Raw genomic sequence first — 20,591 nt, forward strand, 5'->3', positions numbered from 1 at the left:
GGGCTAAAAATATATACTCTACCCCAAGAAAGATGCCTGTAGGATGGAAAGTGCTCTAAAAACCCAGGTTAGGATTATTGTGATCCAAAGAAAGGTGTGAGAATCTCCCATTAGAAGATCATTAGAGCCCGGGTGTGGTGGCGCACACCTTTAATCCCAGAACTTGAGGAGGCAGAGGCAGGCGGATCTCTGTGAGTTCCAGGCCAGCCTGGTCTACAAAGCGAGCCCAGGACAACCAAGGCTACACCGAGAAACCCTGTCTTGAAAAACAAAACAAAATCACTAGAACCTACGTGATAGCCAGCCTTTCGCTCAGTTAAGGAACATTTGCATATTTATGTATGTGCCAGGCACTGTGGAGAGCTCTGTACACACAGCCTCAGCTAACCCTCACTCTAAGCGCATGTGGTCTGTGCTGCTCTTGCCAGCATCCTACCGAGGAAGAAGCCGCAGCTTGGTGAATGAGCTGCAATTCACACCATCATTGGCTCATTCATTCTACTCTTTCAGAAAGCCATCTCTGGACCAGGCTGTGGGCCAAGTGCTGAGAGCAAGAAGATGAACAAGTCCTTCAGGAGACATGCCCATAAATTACTTTAATAACAACTCGGGACATGCTCAAACAGACAGAGCACAGTGAGAGCTAGAGAAGGAGCCACTGACACCCTGGGGATTGTAGGGGACAGAGAGCTGAGCTCTCCAAATGACCCTGCTTCGTTGAAGTGCAATGCAAAGGCCTGGGTTTGAAGGAAGCTTAAGGGCTTCCCTGTGTTTCCAGGAAATCTCTTCCGCCTCTGAGGCTCGGTCTGAAAAATTAAGACGCTGAGTGGACCTCAAGATCCTTCAGTTCCAGGAACTGGCCCTCCCACCTTATCTTCTGGCAAATTCAAGCTATTTCTGCACCCTCCACTAACCAGAACCTCGAAGGCCTGACCCGAGCCCCAGAGAAATGTCAACCATTGCAGCTCCTCCTGAAACCTGGGAAAGCCGCTAAAGGCATAAAGGGCGGAGCTCTGGTAGGGGGCGGGGCCTATGCCTTGTTGAAGAGGCACGCGACTCGCTCAGAAGGGAGTCATCCAGCCAATGACAGACAGAGGGCGTGGCCACCCCGCCTTTTAGTATAAGAAATTGCGGGCGCCGAAGCTCTGCGAGAAAGTCTGCAAACCTAGACCTTAGGGGTGTCTGGTTCTCTGGCGGTCTGCAACTACCGCCGTGAAGGGCAGCTCAGGAGAGAGGAGATCGAAGAGAGCCGGGTGAAGCAGTGGACGAATCCGATTCGGTCTTCCTTTGCCTTGCTGAGTCGCAGGGACAGCACGGTGCCCGGGTCTCCTGCCCACAAGGAGCCGCTGGCCTGGACCCGGGGCGCTCGCTGACAATCCGCTCGCTGCCATGGCCGACCACCTGATGCTCACCGAAGGCTACTGCCTGCTGCAGGTGCCGCCGCATGCCCACAGCCCGCACGCGCCCCGGACGCTGCAGCCATACACAGGCCCGGGCATGGACAGTGGTCTTCGGCCGCGGGGGGTTCCCCTGGGACCTCCGCAGACACCCGGGACCCTGGCATTCGGCACCTTCGGGTCGCCGGTCTCCTTCCAGCCCTTCCCCGTCGCGCAGCCTCCGGGAGCCGGTAGCGCACACCTGCAGCCCGCAGCCATGCCGTCCCCGGGCCGCAACGCGGCGCCCCCCGGAGCCGCCGGAGGCCCCTCACCTCTACAGCCGGCTCCTGGAGCAGCGTCCCCGCTGCCGCCACCGCCGCCCTCCCTGGGCTGCATGGACGCGGAGCTCATCGACGAGGAGGCGCTGACGTCGCTGGAGCTCGAGCTCGGGCTGCACTGCGTGCGCGAGCTGCCCGAGCTCTTCCTGGGCCAGAGCGAGTTCGACTGCTTCTCGGACCTGGGGTCAGCGCCGCCCACGGGCTCGGTGAGCTGCTGAGCGTGACCATCGGGAGACGCAGGACTCTGCGCCTGGTGGTCGGGCCTGCACACACCCTCCGTGAGGGTGGAGCGCCGGGTTTACGCGCCAAGACGGCTCTGGCCGTGGATGCCTGCCTTGCCTCCAGGCCCTGCCACCTGCCGGATGGCAGTTGGGTCGTACTGCTCCTATCCAAGCCTCAGCGGTCAACTGGAGGGAACTGAACTAGCCTTTGGATTCCACGTTCTTGAATTCTGTGCCCTCTGTCCTGCCCCCTCCTCCCAATCTGAGCCATTGCAGACCTCTGCCTGACCTCCCAGCAGCCACTAACCGGATTGGGTCTCCAGAGCCACCTTCCTGAACCCCTACCTTCCCTGGGCCTCTGACCTGGGGGCGGTGGGCAGGGGGCAGGGGGCGGGGGCTAGGTGTTTACACCTAATCTCTGCAGAGTGGAGCGATGCTCCAGGTGGCCTCTAAAACCAAAATAAAACTGGGTTACTTTGCAGTTTTGAGTTTCCATTTCCTTTTCATCCCCACTGCCAAGTACCCGTAACTTGCAAAAAGCCTGAGGTTGTTAAAGGCCCAAAGTGGCATGGAGGTCGAGAATCCTAGCAGCCCAAAGGACAAGAAACTTGAGAGGTTTTTCTTTCTTTCTTTCTTTCTTTCTTTCTTTCTTTCTTTCTTTTTCTTTAATGTCTTGAGAGTTGTGCAATTGTCATGTCATAACCTGGGAGGCCCAGGCTGCTGCCAGACCAGTTGACAGCTTAATCCATTGGGGGTTCCCGGCTGTTAGAACTCCAGGAATTGGATGGCGCCTGGAGATGCAGGCAGCCCTGGCTTTGGGCAGGACTCTCATTTGTCCACACCACTGCCCCTATGGTTTCTTGGTGGTCTTGGTCTTGATTGCTATAACCTTTTAGGTGTGTGTGTGTGTGTGTGTGTGTGTGTGTGTGTGTGTGTGTTGGCAGGGATTGAACCCAGAGCCTCACACACACTTCATCCATGTGATGACATCCACTGTCAGACTCTTAGTCAACTAAGTAAATTGTAGAGATGGTTATGTTGCAAACTGGTGCATAAGGAGTCATGGTCCCGGCTAGGGGCGGGGGGCGGGGGGGGGGGGGGGAGACCCGGAAACAGGGAATTATTGGAACATGGAAGAGAGCTGTGGAGAAAACAGGTGGAATAGGATCAGCTGGTTGGGGTAGAGGTCATTTCAGATTTGGGGAGGTGGGGGGGTGGCGACATTTGATGTGGTGAACAATATGGAATGACAAATGTTTTGGGGAACAGGAGAAGACGTTGATTAAAGGGAGGGACGCATACCAGTTCCTGGAGTCTATGGGGGAAGGGAGGAGTATCTAGAACAAACAGGGAAGAAGACCTAATGGTTTCATGCCAACGTTAAGTGTCCAGCTCAGTCCTCATTCCACAGGAGAGGGGTGTGGTGCTAGCCCAAGCCTGGCAAGAGTTGGCCTTCAAGTCCAGATCTCCAGTGCACCCTCTGCTGTTCACTCTGAAAAGATCCCCTGCCGTGTGCGGAGAAAAGGCTGGCAGTGAGGCTGGAGGCCAGGAGGAAGAGGCATGGTCAGGCATGCTTCCCTTAGTGCTAGGGTCAACTGTGACCCTAGGGTCAACTCGCCGGGAGGCTGTGAATTCCAGGGACTAGAAAGCAATGCCACCAAGCCCTTCTGTCTCCGAGTGGTCAGCCTTTGTTCCTGTGCCAAGTTCTCAGGCAGATGACTCCAGCAGCTGTGAGTTATCCCAGGGCATACCGTGTGGGCACCAGCTCTAAAGCCTGCAGCATGGGCAAAGAATGGGTGACAGGCAGCATTTGGCAGATGACTAAAGTGCCGCTATTAGATCCCAGGGCCTCCTGGGACAGATGGAAAGGACAAAAGAGTCCGCTGGCCAGACCGTTGAGCTCAGAATAGCCAGTGTTTGTTCCAGCATTGCCTAGGACCCCAGACCAGCGAGAGAAACCAAGAAATTCAACCAGGTCAGGAAGGTTTGGCCATGGGCTGGATACCACCTTGACTGCCCTTTCTCCAGGCCTCAGTTTTTCTACCAGTAAAAAGAGGCTAAAGTCCTTACCTGCTACTTTACAAGGCAACAACCCTCTCTGTAAGTGAGGGGCCAGTTCAGGACGAGTTAGTTGACAGTTGGTTAACTCTCAATGCCTCCGAAGTAGAAAGGAATAAAAGGACATCACGCCAGGCCAGGCATAGTGGCCCACGCCTGTAACCCAGCAGGGAGGCTGCTGGGTTTGAAGTCACCCTATGCTACAGAGTAAGTTCTAAACTAACCTAGTAAGATTCCTGTCTCACATGGAAAAAAAGGGGGAGGGAGTACTAGATACAGTTTTAGGGTAGAGCATCTGTCTACCATGTACAAGGTCCTAGGTTTAATTGCCAGGTCCAAAATAAAAACAGTCAAAAACACCTGCCATCCTCCCATGAGGGACCACTGACAAACTGATCGGCAGACAGATGAACAGAGAAGATAAGACCAGAGCAGCTCACCAGGTCCTGGCCCTGTGAGCTGCAGGAGAAAGAACAAATGCGCTTGGGGTCTCATCACCATATAACCTGCTCTAGAAAAGTGCAGGAGCTGCCTGGCCTCAGAGTCTCCTTGCCATTTGAGCCTTAGTCTTTCTGTAAGTACACAGTTTCCTGTGGTGTCTGTCACCTCCTCCTGAGAGCCTGCCTCCTAAAGCAGCCTGCTGGCCCTCAGTCCCCGTGACCTCAGTCTCCTGCCTGGGTAGCAACTGCCTAGGTCTTTAAATTCAGTTTCCCTAAAAGCTGGGAACTCAGTCAGGGCACAGACAAAGCATGGTTCCTCCTCTTCCTCCTCCTCCTCCTCCTCCTCCTCCTCTCTGTCCTCCTCCTCTTTCTCCTCCTCCTCCTCTTCTTCCTTCTTTTCCTCCCCCTCCTCCTTCCCCCATTTCCCCATGCCAACATTCTTTATTTTTCTTTATCTTTTATCACCACCACCTTGTGTTTTTCTGCAAATAGAACCTCTCTGTAAAATGGGGTCAGCACTATAGACCACTATAGAGCTGCTGCAGAGGTTAGCGCAGGCTTCGAATCGGGTGCCGGCCTAGAGTCCCAGCAGTTGGGACGGGGGGTAGGCAGGGAGACCAGGAGTTCAAGGTCATGCTTGGCTACATATGGAGGTTAAGGCCAGCCTAGAAGACATGAGACCCTGTCTCACAAAACAAAGAAGGATCAGATATGTGGCTCCGTGGTTAAGAATGCTTCCTTCACCGGGCATGCACCACCACGCACACCTTTAATCCCAGCACTCGGGAGGCAGAGGCAAGCGGATCGCTGTGAGTTCGAGGCCAGCCTGGTCTACAAAGCGAGTCCAGGACAGCCAAGGCTACACAGAGAGACCCTGTCTCGAAAAACAAAACAAAACAAAAAACAACAACAAAGAACGCTTGCTTGTCCTTCAGAGGACCAGAGTTCCCAGCACCCACAACAGGAGGCTACCCAACTACCTAACTCCAGCTCTGGAGGCTCCAATACCCTCTCTTGGCCTCACATATGGCAGATACGTAAAAACAAATACATATATACGTGAAAAGTTGAGGTAGATGAAGTGTTTCGAACAAAGGAGTTTGTGCTTAATGCTCTCACCCTTGGATTCTGACTTTGGGTGACATCTTTATCCTATAGCCATTAAGGGGGCTACTTTAGCCACCTAGCACAGGGTCAGTATGACAATAAGACTGGGTTTCACAGGAAGCAGATTCCGGGAAAGTGTTCTGTTCACAAGAGATTATTGTCTTCTTCGGGATCTGTGCTGCACAAAGGAGGGGAGGAAGCCAAAAGGAGAAGAAAGAGTCACACAATGGACCCACCAAGAGTCAGCCAGTCCCGTGCAGAGCTCTGAAGCTAGAGGGGCCCTTCAAAGTTGACCCAGGTTAGACCAGTACACTCCCAGGTTAGACCAGCACACTCCTTTACACTTCAGTCATCAGTCATGCGATGTGGGCTGCCATGGAGTTGGCATGGCCCTGGCTGGGTACAGCAGACCTCCGCAGGGGCTGCAGGGAAAGACTGACACTTCCCTGTTAGGGTAACAATTCCACGGAACGGGACTTGGAGTGGCACATCACTGTGTCCCCCACCAACACCAGGGTCCTAACAAATGTCTCCTCACAGTTATGCTCATCTGCCGCCCCTTGGTCCCTGACTATCACCTTCCTTATTAGAGAACAACAGAAAAGCAATCAAACGTACTTTACAGGGTCTGCGGTACACTGTGGATTCTCACTAACAGCCCGGGCCATCATGGCCGTCGCCCTTCCAGCTCAGCTAAGTGCTCAACACAAGTCAATTGCTAAATAAATTAATGCACAGCCTGAGCTCAGCCTTTTCCCAGGCAGCTTAGGCGGGTTTAGCTGATTACTGAGTGATCCTCATGCGTTCCTTAATCCACCCTCGACTAACTCTTCACGCCACTTTGACGCTCCAAGCGCTGGGTCGGGATTAGTGCCAACTGAAAGACACTGTCAGCACCTGTGAGTGCCTACTGTGTGCAGGAACGATGGAGACTATCAGGGAGGCCCGGAAGAAGGCCACTCTGCCGGCTTCTGTGTCACTATTCACCCACCCCATAAGGAGTTCTCCTGGGTGGGTTGTCTCCATTCCAGAGGTCAAGAAACTGGGGCACAGTGAATTAGTCCCAGGCACACCCTAACTCTGCAGGGCCTGTCCCATGCCCGGGCTGAGTCTAGAGAGGGAATTGAATCTGAGAGTGAAAGAACAGAGTCCCAGCCCAAGCTTGCCACTCTGTGCCTGAGAGATGCATACCCATGGCACAGGTGCGTGTTACGAGGATTCCTGAGAACGCATCACAATGGCTGCTGCGAGGGGCTGGAGAGATGGCGCCCACAGTAGAGGCTCGCAGTGGTCTGCAACTTTATTCCTGATGCCTTCTTCCTGGCCTGCATAGATACTGCACACATGTGGGACACAGACAGGCAGGCATGCAGGACAAACATCCGTGCACATAAAAATAAGTAAATAAATAAAAATTTAAAAATTGGTGCAGTGCTGCCTGGTCAGGGTAGGGTTGAGGATAGACAGTCACAGATGTTGTCCCGCAGCTGGTTTGGGCCAAGGAAGGCTGCACACTTTGGGATTTAAGGTCTGCTGGAGCACAAGACAGGAGTCACACGTGGAGGACTCCCAGCAGGCCCCTTGCTCAGGAGTTTGGAGTCTGGAAGGTTAAGGGTTTATGGTAAGGGTGTAACAGCACGTGCCTGTGATCCCAGTACTTGGGAATAGGAAGCAGAAGGATCAGGGGTTCAAGGCCAGCCTAGACTACATACTGAGTTTAAAGCCAGCCTGGGCTACATGAGACTGTCTCAAACAAAGAGTGAGATGGAGTCAGCTTGGGAATGGCATGAAGGCAGCAAGACGGAGCCAGGCCCAGTGTGTGCCCTGAAAGATGACGGAGCCAGGCCCAGTGTATGCCCTGACAGATGAACGGAGCCAGGCCCAGTGTGTGCCCTGACAGATGAACGGAGCCAGGCCCAGTGTGTGCCCTGAAAGATGACAGAGCCAGACCCAGTGTGTGCCCTGACAGATGACAGAGCCAGGCCCAGTGTGTGCCCTGACAGATGACGGAGCCAGGCCCAATGTGTGCCCTGACAGATGACGGAACCAGGCCCAGTGTGTGCCCTGAGAGGTGGAAAAGACACAGGAAGCTACTGTGAGCTCAGTCTCGCCTGTCAGACAGGCACCTCGGGCTTCTTGTGAGGATGCACCGGGGTGTTAAACAGTCAGTCATCCTTTGCTCAGGTGGGAGACACTGGTGGGAACCAGAGCCACGGGCCAGCGACAGTGCCTCCTCCCAGCCAAAACACTCCTAATATTTTAAGGAATATAAGTCAGCAATTCCCGAGCTTTTTTTTTTCCTCTCCCATGAGCAAAATGGACACACTATATTATGTTGAGTACATATATACTGGTGCATTTTTATGTCATTGGGATTATAACTGAGTCAGGATCACGTATAGGCTTAGGCTGCCTACAGAGTTGAGCACGCTCTTGAACTTCTGATCCTCCTGCCTCCACCCTGAAGTGCTGAGATTGTGAGCATGTACCCACACAGTTTGCGGGGTGCTGCTTGTTAGGCAAGGACTTTATCCCCTGAACTATTTCCAAGCCCCTAATATTCTCTTTAACTGGCTTTCCCCTCTTAGTATATTTTCTTTTTCTTTTTCTTTCTTTCTCTTTCTTTCTTTCTTTCTTTCTTTCTTTCTTTCTTTCTTTCTTTTTTCTTTCTTTCTCCGAGACAGGGTTTCTCTGTGTAGCCTTGGCTGTCCTGAACTCCCTTGTAGACCAGGCTGGCCTCGAACTCACACCAATCCGCCTGCCTCTGCCTCCCAAGTTCTGGGATTAAAGTCATGCACCACCACCGCCTAGGATATTTTCATACTCTTTCTAGATGAGTAAATATGGCTCTATCTTGTCATTTGCTCATTTTACTCTTGTTTTGAGACAGGGTCTCATACTGTAAATGCGGCTGGCCTAGGACTCATTATGTGGCCAGAGCTGCTCCTGCCACTGCGTGCAAGGATTCCAGGAGTGCACCCCCAAGCCAGGCAACTTTGTTCCTCTTAATGACTGCATTGTGAGCAATGCTTGCCCAGCCCCCAGCGATGGAAATGCTGGCTATTTCCTAACTCTCAGGATAAGGCATAATGCTACAGAAGGCCTGGTCTATTTACCTAGCATGTCTGTGGGGAGGGCTCTCTGAGGTGAGCTCCTAGAAAGAGGATTACTTGATCTGACAATATGTGCAAATAAAATATTTCCTGGAGTGAAGTAACCAATTCCATCTTGCCCCCTGCCAGCGCTGGGTAAGAAGTCCTACAGGCTCATGCCCTCAGCTACCCGGGCGTTAGGAACACTTCAAAGCTTTATTTGAGTGCATAGAAAGGGTTGTTTACTTTCCATTTGTTTGATCACTAATAAAGATGTTATCTATTTGTATTTCTTTCTGTATGACTCACTGTCCCTACCACTGACTGGGGGGTTCTGCTGGTGTTGTGTGAGTTTTTCTTAATAGTATGTAAGAAGTTTTTATTCAGTGTTGGGGTTTGAACTTACTACCTTCCACACAATAGGCTGTGCCTCCAAGCTGTAGCTCTAATATTTTTTCCTTTTTCTTTTCTTTCTTTCTTTTTAATACTTTGAGATAAGGTCTCACTAAGTCTGTCAGGTTGATCGTGACTTCTCTCTCTGCAACCCATGTAGGCCTTGAACTTATGGCTTTCTGACTCACTCTCAGTAGTTGAATAGCAGGTTTGTGTCACTGGGCCTGCCTTACATGACAAATCCTTATACATTATAAATATTAAGCCCTTGGGGCCAGAAAGAGAGGGTTTAGTGGTTAAGAGAGCTTGCTGCTCTGGACCCCTGTCCCTGCTTTTGGGACCCAAGTTTGGTTCCCAGCACCCGTGCTCCTTCTTGTGACTTCTGAAGGCACCAAGCACACACGCGTATGGTACACATAAATTCACATGGGCAAATATTCATACACATAAAATAAAATAAATAAATCATTTTAAAAATTAGGAAACAATACAACCCTTTTGGGAGTGTTTAGGTAGTCTCTCCACAGCTACTGCTAACTATGTAACTTTTTGGAAGTTATTCTCTCTCTCTCTCTCTCTCTCTCTCTCTCTCTCTCTCTCTCTCTCTCTCTCTCTCCCTCTCCCTCTCCATGTGTGTATGTGTGTGTGTGTGTGTGTGTTATGCGTGCTCATGTGTATGAAAGAGGCCTTGCCCACATGTTCATCTGTGGAAGCAGGAGGTCTTTGTAGGATATCTTTCTCAGTTCCTCCTCACTTTATTTTTTCCCCCATTAACCCTGGAGCTCACCCTTTAGGTTAGATTGGCTGGCCAGTCAGCTCTGGAGATCCCTCATTTCTGTCCCTTATCTTACTTAGGGTTACAGATCCCGGGGCCATGCTTGACTTTTTATGAGTGTTAATAACCTGACTCAGGTCCTCATGTTTTGCCCAGTGAGCCACTGTCCCAGCCTGGCCGTTACCACGTTCTTATGTCATCAAATCTATTTTTCCCCTTAAGAGCTTCTTTGAGTTAAAGACAGAGCCGACTGCCTTTTCAGCCTCAGGTATCACCTCAGTCACCTGCAGGGCTTTGTTTCTGCCCGGACCTCGTTTCAGAGAACACACACACACACACACACACACACACACACACACACACACACACAGCTGGGGTTGAAAGACAAAACTTGGGACTTGGTGGCATACAGACCCAGGTTTAAATTCTGGTTCCAAACTCCATATATGACACTTGGTAAAGCCACTTTGCCATTCTCTGGGCCTCTGGGGCTTTGTTTTTCTTTTTAATCTGCAATATGTTCAAATACAGATAAACTCAACTGATGGCTCCTGTGTGCTATCGGCGGCTACGTGCTTAGCACAGTGCCTGGCGTGTGATAAGCTGCAAGTGTGATAGCGGTTTCCCTCTCAGTATAGCCTGGGCTGGGTGAGCGGGGGCTGTTTACACCCTTCAGAGAAGGGGTCCAGCAAAGGGGAGCAGAGACTTCAAACCAGGCCGGCCAGCTCTTGAGATGAGATAGCTGTCTTCGTGCCTTCAGGATCTAGTGCTTTCTCTTGCAAGAAGGTTAGGGTTAGGATTAGGGTTAGGCGCCCCAAAATTTCACTGGGGAGCCACTTCTCCTCCATTTATACCCCATGTGGTTTGAATAAGCGTTTCTTGTCCTCCTTGTGTTGTTTGAAGTAAAACAATGCTAAGTTCTAAAGTTAGGGGAAGAAAGACACTCTCCTGCGCAATACACATGAAAATAGCTTGATTTTCTTTTTCCCCATGGTTGGTTTGAAATAGCAATGTTTCGTCTTCTTGTCCCTTTCTTCTTTATATAAAGTGTATTGGGGGCCAGCAAGATGGTTCAGTGGGTAAAAGTGCTTACCATCAAACATGACAACACACACACAATAGATAATAAATAAATACCTTTCTAAACAATTAAAAAAATAAGAGTTTATCAAATGTCCAGGTAATGTTTGCTGGCAGCACACACATATAACCTAGCAATTGGCAGGCTGGGGCAGGTGAATTACCAGTTTAGGGTCTGCCTAGGCTTCCTAGAGAAGCTTTGTCTCAAAAAAAAAAAATTCCTCCCAAACAACAAACAACAAATTGCAGCCAGCTCGCCACACACATGCACTCTCTGCTTGTTAGACCAGCCAGGACTGACTCAGAATGCCATAGCTGCCTCCCGTAACCCAGCCCAGCACATTATTACTGCAGATAAAGGAGCTCCGCCAAGGTGTGCTGACTTGCCCACGAGCACACCTAGTAATTTGACTAACAGAGTTCAAACGCTTCATTTATTTAAGATAGAGCCATATGCAAGGCATGATGGTACAACACCTATAAGCTCAGCACTTGGAAGTCAGAGGCAGGGGCATCGCCGCAAGTTTAAGGCCAGCCTGGACTACACAGTGAGTTACGGACCAGGAAGGGCTGTATATCAAGAGCCTGTCTCAAGAAAAGAAAGTGGGGAGGCTGGGTATGTAGTTCAGTTGGCAGAAGGCTGCCTCACATGACCAAAACTGGTTTGGTGCCAATCGCCACACAAACAAGGCATCATAACATAGGCCTCTAATCCCAGAACTGGGAAAATGGAGACAGGAGAATTAGAAGTTTAAAGTCCCAGGCTCAGCTACATAGTGAGTTGGAGGCTACCCTGGGCTACATGAGATCCTGTCTCAAAAGCAAAAATAAGTCTGGTGGTAGTGGTGCGCGCCTTTGATCCCAGCACTCGGGGAGGCAGAAGCAAACGGATCTCTGTGAGTTTGAGGTCAGCCTGGTCTTTAGAAGGAGTTCTAGGCCAGCCAAGTCTACATAGAGAAACCCTGTCTTTAAAAAAAACCAAAAAAGAAAAAGAAAAGAAAAAAGAAAACCAAACAGTGGGAGAAAGTGGGTAGAATAGTGCTCGAAACATATTTAAGTGTTAGCTCCCTATGACGAAAGGGAGCAGAAAGAGTTTTAAGTGAGTTGAGCAGAAAACAGCTCTTTTGAGTCCCAGCCAGTCAGTCACTCAGAGCCAGAGCGCTTCCATCTTGTTGCTGTTCCTGATCTCCTTACCCTGTGAGCCAAGACAACCGCTCAAAGTTCAAACCACCCTGCACCTCTCTTTGTATCTTTGTCTGGACCGTGGAAGTGACACAAATACCTCCATGTCTGGCTCTCGGCAGGAAGAGAGTTAGGAGGTGAGCACACCCAGGCCGTGAGGACTAGTGATCATATCATAGGACCACAGTTAATTACATTTAACTGTAAATTAAAGGGGGCTGGGAAATATGCTTTCTAGCCAGCAGTCACATGTCTATTAGCAACTCAGGCATTGTGGGAGAGAAGGATGGTTTTGATGGACAGACAGCAGTAATAAGTGGCTCCCTCGAGACTACAACTCAAGCCCCAGGGTTGGGAAGGCATCAGGGGCCCAAGTCTTGTGCAGTCAGAGCGGCTGGAGTTTAGTTTTCTTCTTTCTTTCTTTCTTTCTTTCTTTCTTTCTTTCTTTCAGGTTATAAATCCATTGTGGCACAGTGGTCAAGGTGACAGGAAGTTAAAACCCCATAGTCAAAGCAAAGAGAAATGAATGGATGCTTGCTTACTAGTGCACGTCTTTCTCTCTACACGTATACAGCCCAGATCTCCCTGCCTAGGGAATGGTGCTGCCCATGGTGGTAACCATCTTTTCATGTCAAGTCACAATCTAGACATGCCCACAGGCCAGCCTGATCTAGACTCTCCAGGTGATTCTAGATTGTGCTGAGTTGACACTAAGCTAACCATCACAGTGGATATGACCTCACGATCCCAGCAATATGCTTTAGCTACTAGTCAGCCTCTCAGCCAGAAAAAAGGGAGAAACAACACACACACACACACACACACACACACACGTACACACACGTACACATGTATGCACAAGGTCTTTGTTGACTCTGAGTGGTCATGTGTCTAATAGAATTTTGATGCCTGCTATGAGAAAGTAAATCCTGCCATCTCAACCGTGCATCTTCCACTGTTGTGGAGGCCACAGGAAAGAGGAGTCAAAAGTGATGCCAGAGGGGCAACTTTGGGGACAGGATGACTCTTCCTGGCAGTTAGTCAGGATCAGGGAAGAATGGAAGAGTTGGACCCACTCTGGCTGATGCTGAAGAGGTAAGGACCAAGGCAGTGGGGTCCAAGGCTCTGGAGGTTTGAGATGATATTAAATACACGTAATTGCCACAAGAATGTTGACACAAGGTGATCAAAGTAGGTGGCCAAGGGCAGAGGCTTGCAAGGGATAGAAGAAAAGAGGAAATGGGTCGGCAAGATGGCTATCTTCTTGCAAGTCACTTTTCTGTCACTGTGATTAAACACCGTCACTACGGAAACTTGTAGAAAGGAAGGCTTATGGTTCCAGAGGATTAGAGTCCAAGATGGCAGAGCAGAGAGAACGGGCCCGGCAACTGGAGCAGCTGGGAGCTCACATCTTGAACTGTGACATGAAGCAGAGAGAGAGCACAGGATATGCTAGAGTCTTTAAACTCTCAAAGCCCGCCCCTGGTGACATATTTCCTCCAAAAAGGCCACACTCCTAAGCTTCTCCAGAGCCACCAACTGGGAGCCAACGGTTCAAATACCTGAGAATCTGAGGAACACCTCAATTTGGACTTTGGTGTTTCATGAGGTAAGAGGCTCATGTGCCAGACTTCTTTCCTTTTTTTTTTTGATTTTTAATTTTTTATTTTTAAGTGGTGGTGCTGGGGTCAAACCAAGGGCATCTCACATGCTGAGTATATTATTTGCCACAGAGCTGCACCCCTAGTCCCTTCACTGAGATTGTTCACTGGACCAAAAACATTTAAAAAGTGTAGGCTGGCAAGATAGGGAAAGACGCTTGCCACCAAAGCCTGGTGTTCTGAGTTCAGTGCACACAGGGGAAGGTGCAAGGCAGCTTCCACAAATTGTCCTCTGACCTCCACACATGCTCTATGAAGTACACACACACACAGAGTAAAAGAAATTCAGGCAGATCAACCCCTGAGTTTGACCTGAGGACGCCTGCTTGACGTGGGGTGCAATAGCTCCCTTTGCTCTGTAGGTGGCGGTACAATACAAGGCGAAGCTTACTGGACCACCTCCATGGACCTCTTTCAGGGGACTGAAGCTTAATTCCCAGGAACACCAAAGCTTTGGTGCTTTCCATCGTCTTAGATGGGAGCTAGCTTGGAGCAGGGGAAAATTAAGAGAACTTTATGCTTGGATCCCGTCTCTGTCACTTGCACAGTGTGACCTCGAGCAAGTCCTCTCTTGCTGGAGCCTGCTTCCTGGTTGACAAACAGGATGATCACACCCGAACCTACATCATAGCGTCTCTGTGACTGTCTAAACAAGCGTGACTGGGTTTGACATTTGTGTGAACAGGCTTAGGGCTGTTGTGTGCCAGGACCAGGAGGCAGGGTTCAGCCCAGGGACCAGTCATGCACATGATCCAAGGAGAGGAGGAGAGGGAGGTGGCTTCAGGCTTAGGAAAGGCGAGTTCCGATTTAAAGATGAAAGCGCTGAGGAAAGAACTTTCCCAGGGCCACACCCTCAGATAGACAAAACACTGAACCCAAAGTTTGGGAAAGTATTTAATGCGTAATTATATGTGGGGAGGCCTTGGAGCCGAATAGTCCAAAAATCAGAACTCTGTGGGATTGTTTTGGCTTTGCTGGGTTGAGTTTTGTGAGTTTTTTTTTTTCCCTCTGAAGTCTTCCGAAAGTTTTACACACTCACATATACACACACTGTTGTTAACTCTCACATTCTCAAAGCACCCCCCTATCTGTACCTCAGGGACTACATTTCGAGATGGCAAAGCAAGCCAAAGAGCAAAGGAAAGGCGAGGCATCCAGGGACTGGTCTGGCAGTTGAGAGACTTGAGCTCCTCGGGAGGCAGAGGCAGGCGGATCGCTGTGAGTTCGAGGCCAGCCTGGTCTACAAAAGTGAGTCCAGGACAGCTTAGGATACATAGAGAAACCCTGTCTCAAAAAACCAAAAAATAAAAAAGTAAAATAAAATAAATAAAATAAAATAAAAATAAATAAATAAATAAATAAAAATTAGTGTCGGTCTCCTCATCTGCAGAATGGCGCTATTGGATCCAGGGCTCCTTTCCCTTGGACCCTCCTGGTTGCCTCACCCCAGGTCTCTCCTGACGCCTACCTCACTTCCGTTTTCTTATCACCATCTGGAGTTATCTAAGCTTTGTCGCTACTGTTGATTTCTGTCCTAGATTTCTGTCTGCTCCAGAGAAGTTACGAGAACTCCTGACCGTGACCGTGGAGGCTGTAACAGTGCCTGATGTGCACCAGAGGAAAACAAACAACTGGAATAAAAAGTAAGTGGCTAAGAACACAGTCTCTCGTACCCTCTGAACTTTCCAGGGAGGGTCTCTAGGAGGACCCCAAAGCTCCGTTTGTTTCCTGACTCCAGCTGGTGCTGCGACACCAAGGTCTTTACTGACCCCTTGTGGCCGTGGGAACACATAGCAGGGACTAGGGGAGGTTTCTTGAGTGGGAGATAATCACTCCCACATGGCTCTGCTCTGCTCCCTGCTCCTAAGTGCCTGGTCTCCCGTGGAGGGTCGTGATGGCTGAAAACAAGAAATATACTCTTCAGGGACTGGAGTGCTGGCCCAGTGGGTGAGAGTACTGCTGTGTCACTATATGGACCTGAGTTCAGAGCCCAACATCCATGTAGAAAGCTGCTGAAACTGGGCGCACCGGTGACCCCAGCACTGCAGAGGGCGGTCCCAGGAGGACAGCGGGAGCTTGCTGGCCAGCCACCAGCCAAGCTCCAGCATCAGTAAGACAAAATGTCTCAAAGAAACAAGGTAGAGAATGGTAAAGCAGGACGCCCGATATCCCCCACCTCTGCACACGCATGTGCATCACACACACACATGTCAATGAGACAACACAGCAGGAAAGAGCGCATGCCACCAAACCTGACAACGTGAGTTGCACCTCCAGAACCCACTTGGTAGAAAGAGAGGACCAAGTTCTGCAAGTAGTCCACTGACTTCCACATGTCTGCCACCAACATGCACAATAGGCAAATGTCATAACAATTTATTTTTGAAGATTTATTTACTTATTATGTTTACAGTGTTCTGCCTGCATGTGCACCTGCAGGCTATAAGAGGGAACTAGATCTCATTACAGATGGTTGTGAGCCACCATGTGGTTGCTGGGAATTGAACTCAGGATCTTTGGAAGAGCAGCCACTGCTCTTAACCTCTGAGCCACCTCTCCGGCCCAACAGTTTCATATATATATATATATATTAGATGTTTCATGTTCTCCTTTTAGCTGACATCACATCTGAGAAAGCAGAGGAGAGGAGCTGAGGGAGTCTCAAACCATGAGAAAGAAATGTTCTAGTGCTGTGAAGAGACACTATGGCTACAGCAACTCTCATAAAGAAAGCATTTAAGGCCGGGTGTGGTGGCGCACGCCTTTAGTCCCAGCACTCGGGAGGCAGAGGCAGGTGGATCGCTGAGTTCAAGGCCAGCCTGGACTACAAAGTGAGTCCAGGACAGCCAAGGCTACACAGAGAGACCCTGTCTCGAAAAACCAAAAAAAAAAAAACCAAAAAAACAAAAACAAAAACAAAACAAAAAAAGAAAGCATTTAATTTGGGCTGACTTACAGTTCAGAGGTTTAGTCCGTTGTCATCATGGCGGGAAGCACGGCGGCACGCAGGCAGGCTTGGTGCTCGAGGAGGAGCTGAGAATTCTACGTCCAGAAGCTCAGGAAGAGAACTGAGCCACTAGGCCTAGATTGATCTTCTGAGACCTCAGAGCCCACCCACTAATGACACACTTCCTCAACAAGGCCACACCTCCTCCAACAAAACCACGCCTACTCCAACAAGGCCACACCTCCTCCAACAAAGCCACACCTCCTCCAACAAGGCCATGCATCCTCCAACAAAGCTATGCCTCCTCCAGCAAGGCCACACCTCCTCCAACAAAGCCACACCTCCTCCAACAAGGCCGTGCCTCCTAATAGTGTCCCTCCCTATGGGCCTACGGGGGTGGGGGTGGGGGGGGTCATTTTAATTCAAATCACACTACAGGTGAGGCCAATTTCACTCAGTTCTGAGCAGACAGAAGTCTGGGCTCAGGGTTCAGGTTCCTCCTCCCAGCAAACTCCATTCTTCCAGGAAATCCTCAATGTCTTCCACTCCCTCTTTAGGCTTTGGGGAGAGGGAGGAAAGAAAGAGGAGAGAGAATATCTAATGCACAGACCGCCATTTGGGACAAAACCAAAGATGAGTAGAGCAGGTTTGAGAAAATCTTTGTAGGTGCAATATCTCTCTCTCTCTCTCTCTCTCTCTCTCTCTCTCTCTCTCTCTCTCTCTCTCTCTCTCTCTCTCTCTCACACACACACACACACACACACACACACACACACACACACACACACCCCTCACTAGCTGTCAGGTCTCTCACAATGGCTGCAAAACAAGCCAACTCCATTTCCCAGATACCATGGCAGGGCGACTTCTCCCTCTGCCAGCCCTGCCTTGCAGCTGGATGAAACACCCCAGCATATTTTTCCCCCGTGAACCTGCCACATACCACTGTCTCAGAACCTTCCATGAGACCTACATGAGACAGACCGGCAAACGTCTGCCCCACAATGGGAGCCATGGCATAAATTAGGCAAGAAGGAAAATTTCATATATAAACAGACTTTCAGATGGTGTGGACTATAAATTTATTCTAGTCACCACATAAACAGTGCAACATGAAGACAGGCCTGGTTTGTTTGGGTGGCCATAAGATGCTGGGTACATGTTTCATGCTTTCTGCATTGATGCCATCTGGTGTATGGGGCCTCAAAACACATCATGTTATAATAAAGGTTCTGGGTCTAAACAAATCAGGTTTTTTGGATTAGTTAGTTAGTTTGTTTGTTTTTTGAGACAGGATTTCTCTGTGTAATAGCCCTGGCTGTCCTGGAACTCTCTTTGTAGACCAGACTGACCTTGAACTCATAGAGATCCACCTGCCTCTGCCTCCCAAGTGCTGGGATTAAAGACGTGTGCTACCAAGCCTGGTGAGACAGGGTTTCTCTGTGCAGTTCTGATGTCCTAATATTCACTCTGTAGACCAGCTGGCCTCAAACTTACAGAGATCAGTCTGCCTCTGCTTCCTGAGTGCTGGAGTTAAAGGCATTTGCTACCACACCAGGCCTACAAATAGATTTTTAAAGATTTGCTTTTATTATTATTATTATTTGTTTGTTTGTTTGTTTGGGATAGGGTGTCCCAATGCCACCTTAGCTGGCTCGGAGCTTGCTATGTATACCAGGCTGGCCTGGAACTCACATAGATCCGCCCTCTTCTGTCTCTTAAGTGCTGGGACTAAAGTGCCACCACACCCAAATATTTATGTATGTAGGTGTGTGTATGTGTGTGTGTGTGTGTGTGTGTGCGCGCGCGCGCGCGCGTGCGTGCATGTGAGTATGCCTGTGCCTATGCTAGAGGAGGCCAGAAACTGGAGTTATAGATGGTTGTGAGTCTCCTGATATGGGTTCTGGTAATGAAACTCAGGTCCTCTGGAAGAGCAGCAAGTGTTCTTAACAGCCCAGCAATCTCTCCAGCCACCAAATAAGGCTTTTAAATGGTTTTATGATGTGTTCACGTGCCTACGTCTGCCCAGGAGAACAAGCCCCAAAGCAATGCGGAGCCCATGAGCGTTTCCAGAAAGGAGGCCTGCGAGGAAGGTGGATTAAATGCTGCTCCAGGTGCGAGAGGGTAGATTGTGGCTTCCCAAAACTCACGTGTTGAAGCTCTAGCCCTGAACCTGAAAATGGAGCTGTATTTGGAGACAGGACTCAGGAGGTGACTGAGTCCCTGTGGGGTTCCTATGGGGCCAAGGGCAGCACGAATAGCGTCCTTAAAAGAAGAGGAGACCAGAGGCACCAGACATGCAAGCATGCAGGGACCTTGTAGAAATAACTGAAAAGACTGTGTGGCGGTCTGAATAGGATTGGCCCCTTGGTCCATAGCGAGTGGCACTGTTAAGAGGTGTGGCCTTGTTGGGGTGGGTGTGGCCTTGTTGGAGTGGGTGTGGCCTTGTTGGAGTGGGTGTGGCCTCGCTAGAGGAAGTGTGTCCTTGTGAAGGCGGGCTGTGAGGTCATACATGCACAAGCCATGCCCAGTGTGGCTCAGCCTCCTTCTTCTGCTTGAGGATCAAGAAGTAGAGCTCTCAGCACATCTGCCTGGATGCTGCCATGCTTCCAGCCATGACCATAATGAAGTAAACCTCTGGAGCTGTAAGCCAGCCCCCAAATAAACACTGTCCCTTATGATAGTTACCATGGGCATGGCGTCTCTTCACAGCAACAGAAACTCTAACCTACTGCAAGCCCAAGAAGAAAGCTTAAGAACAAAGCCAGCTGTGCTTCTCCTGGATCTTGGATCCTTAGCTTCCTGAACCATAGGGAAATAAAAGCTTGTTGCCAGCTGTCAGGTCTGTGGTGTCTGTTGTGTAGACTAATGCACCCAAGAGGCAGCGCTCACAATCCTTGGCCCACAGGAGGTGGGCGGCAAGGCAAGGTGTACTCTGCAGCTTCTGGGGGCGGGGGGCAGGGGTGGGGTGGAACAAAGAAGCTGTTTTAACTTGGGACATGGCTTCATCTAACTTAAGAAACATGTAGCATGGTTGTCACTGCTCTGCAACAGTGTGGAAACAGCAGCATTTTCAGAGTGCCAGCCACACGAGCTGAGGCCCTAGCCCACTGCAATCCCAGGCTGCCTGGCACAGCTGCTGAGCCTGGGCCTCCAGAGTTGTTGGCTTTTGTGCTCTGGCTGTGAGAAACAACAGCAGCAGCAACAAAAGCCCGCTGTAACCTGCAAGAGGGTGAGAAACCACAGGGGGTCAGAGAAACAATCCAACTTGTGAGCCAACTAAGGTCCATGAAACGCTGGACAAGTAAAGCCATCTTAGGTTATTGGCTTGGTCTATTCAGTTACTGTAACAAAATACTTGGTGCTAGATATCTTATAAAGGAAGAAGGCTCCTATAAAAGAAGGAGCTCAGGCTTCTGGAGACTCAAGAGACTCGGTGAGGTGCTCATTGTGAATGGTGCCACGAGAGTGGGATGCACATGAGAGTGCTAGTTGCTTGCGTCGGGCAGGGCTCTGGGGGAGATGGCAGGCTCCCAACCAATCATAAATAGGTCTGGAGGGCACTAACCCAATCCCAGAAAACCTTCACTGATCCCTTCTGAGCGCAGTTCTCTGGAACCTAGTTACTTCCTGAAGGTCCAACCACTTCCACCTTGCCGTAGAGTTGGAGGAGAAACTTTAGGGCATGTATTCAAACCATAGCCAAGCAACCAGCCTCGGGCAAGGTGCCAGATGCTTACAAGCACAATTAGCGATCCCAGGTGAGGCCAGCAAAACTGCTCAGCTGATTTCAAGACCGAACTGCTGAACCACAGAACCAAGAATAAAGAGACTGTTGCTTTAAGCCATTAAGAGTCAGGGTGCGTTGTTTCACAGCGATAGATAAATGACACACTAAGCTAAAAATCGTCTCTGCTCTCA

The 20,591-nt window shown here is 49.9% G+C and overlaps 1 protein-coding gene across 1 annotated transcript; it reads left to right on the forward strand.

Moving 5' to 3' along the window:
* Positions 1-611: 611 nt before the first annotated feature.
* Positions 612-2,413, forward strand: CITED4 (Cbp/p300 interacting transactivator with Glu/Asp rich carboxy-terminal domain 4). Its single transcript, XM_084785372.1, has one exon. The coding sequence runs from the start codon at positions 1,390-1,392 to the stop codon at positions 1,930-1,932; it is 543 nt and encodes a 180-aa protein (XP_084641498.1). The 5' UTR covers positions 612-1,389; the 3' UTR covers positions 1,933-2,413.
* The last annotated feature ends 18,178 nt before the right edge of the window (positions 2,414-20,591 follow it).

The sequence above is a fragment of the Acomys minous genome (assembly GCF_964271855.1).
Source record: "Acomys minous genome assembly, chromosome: 6".
NCBI lineage: Eukaryota > Metazoa > Chordata > Mammalia > Rodentia > Muridae > Acomys > Acomys minous.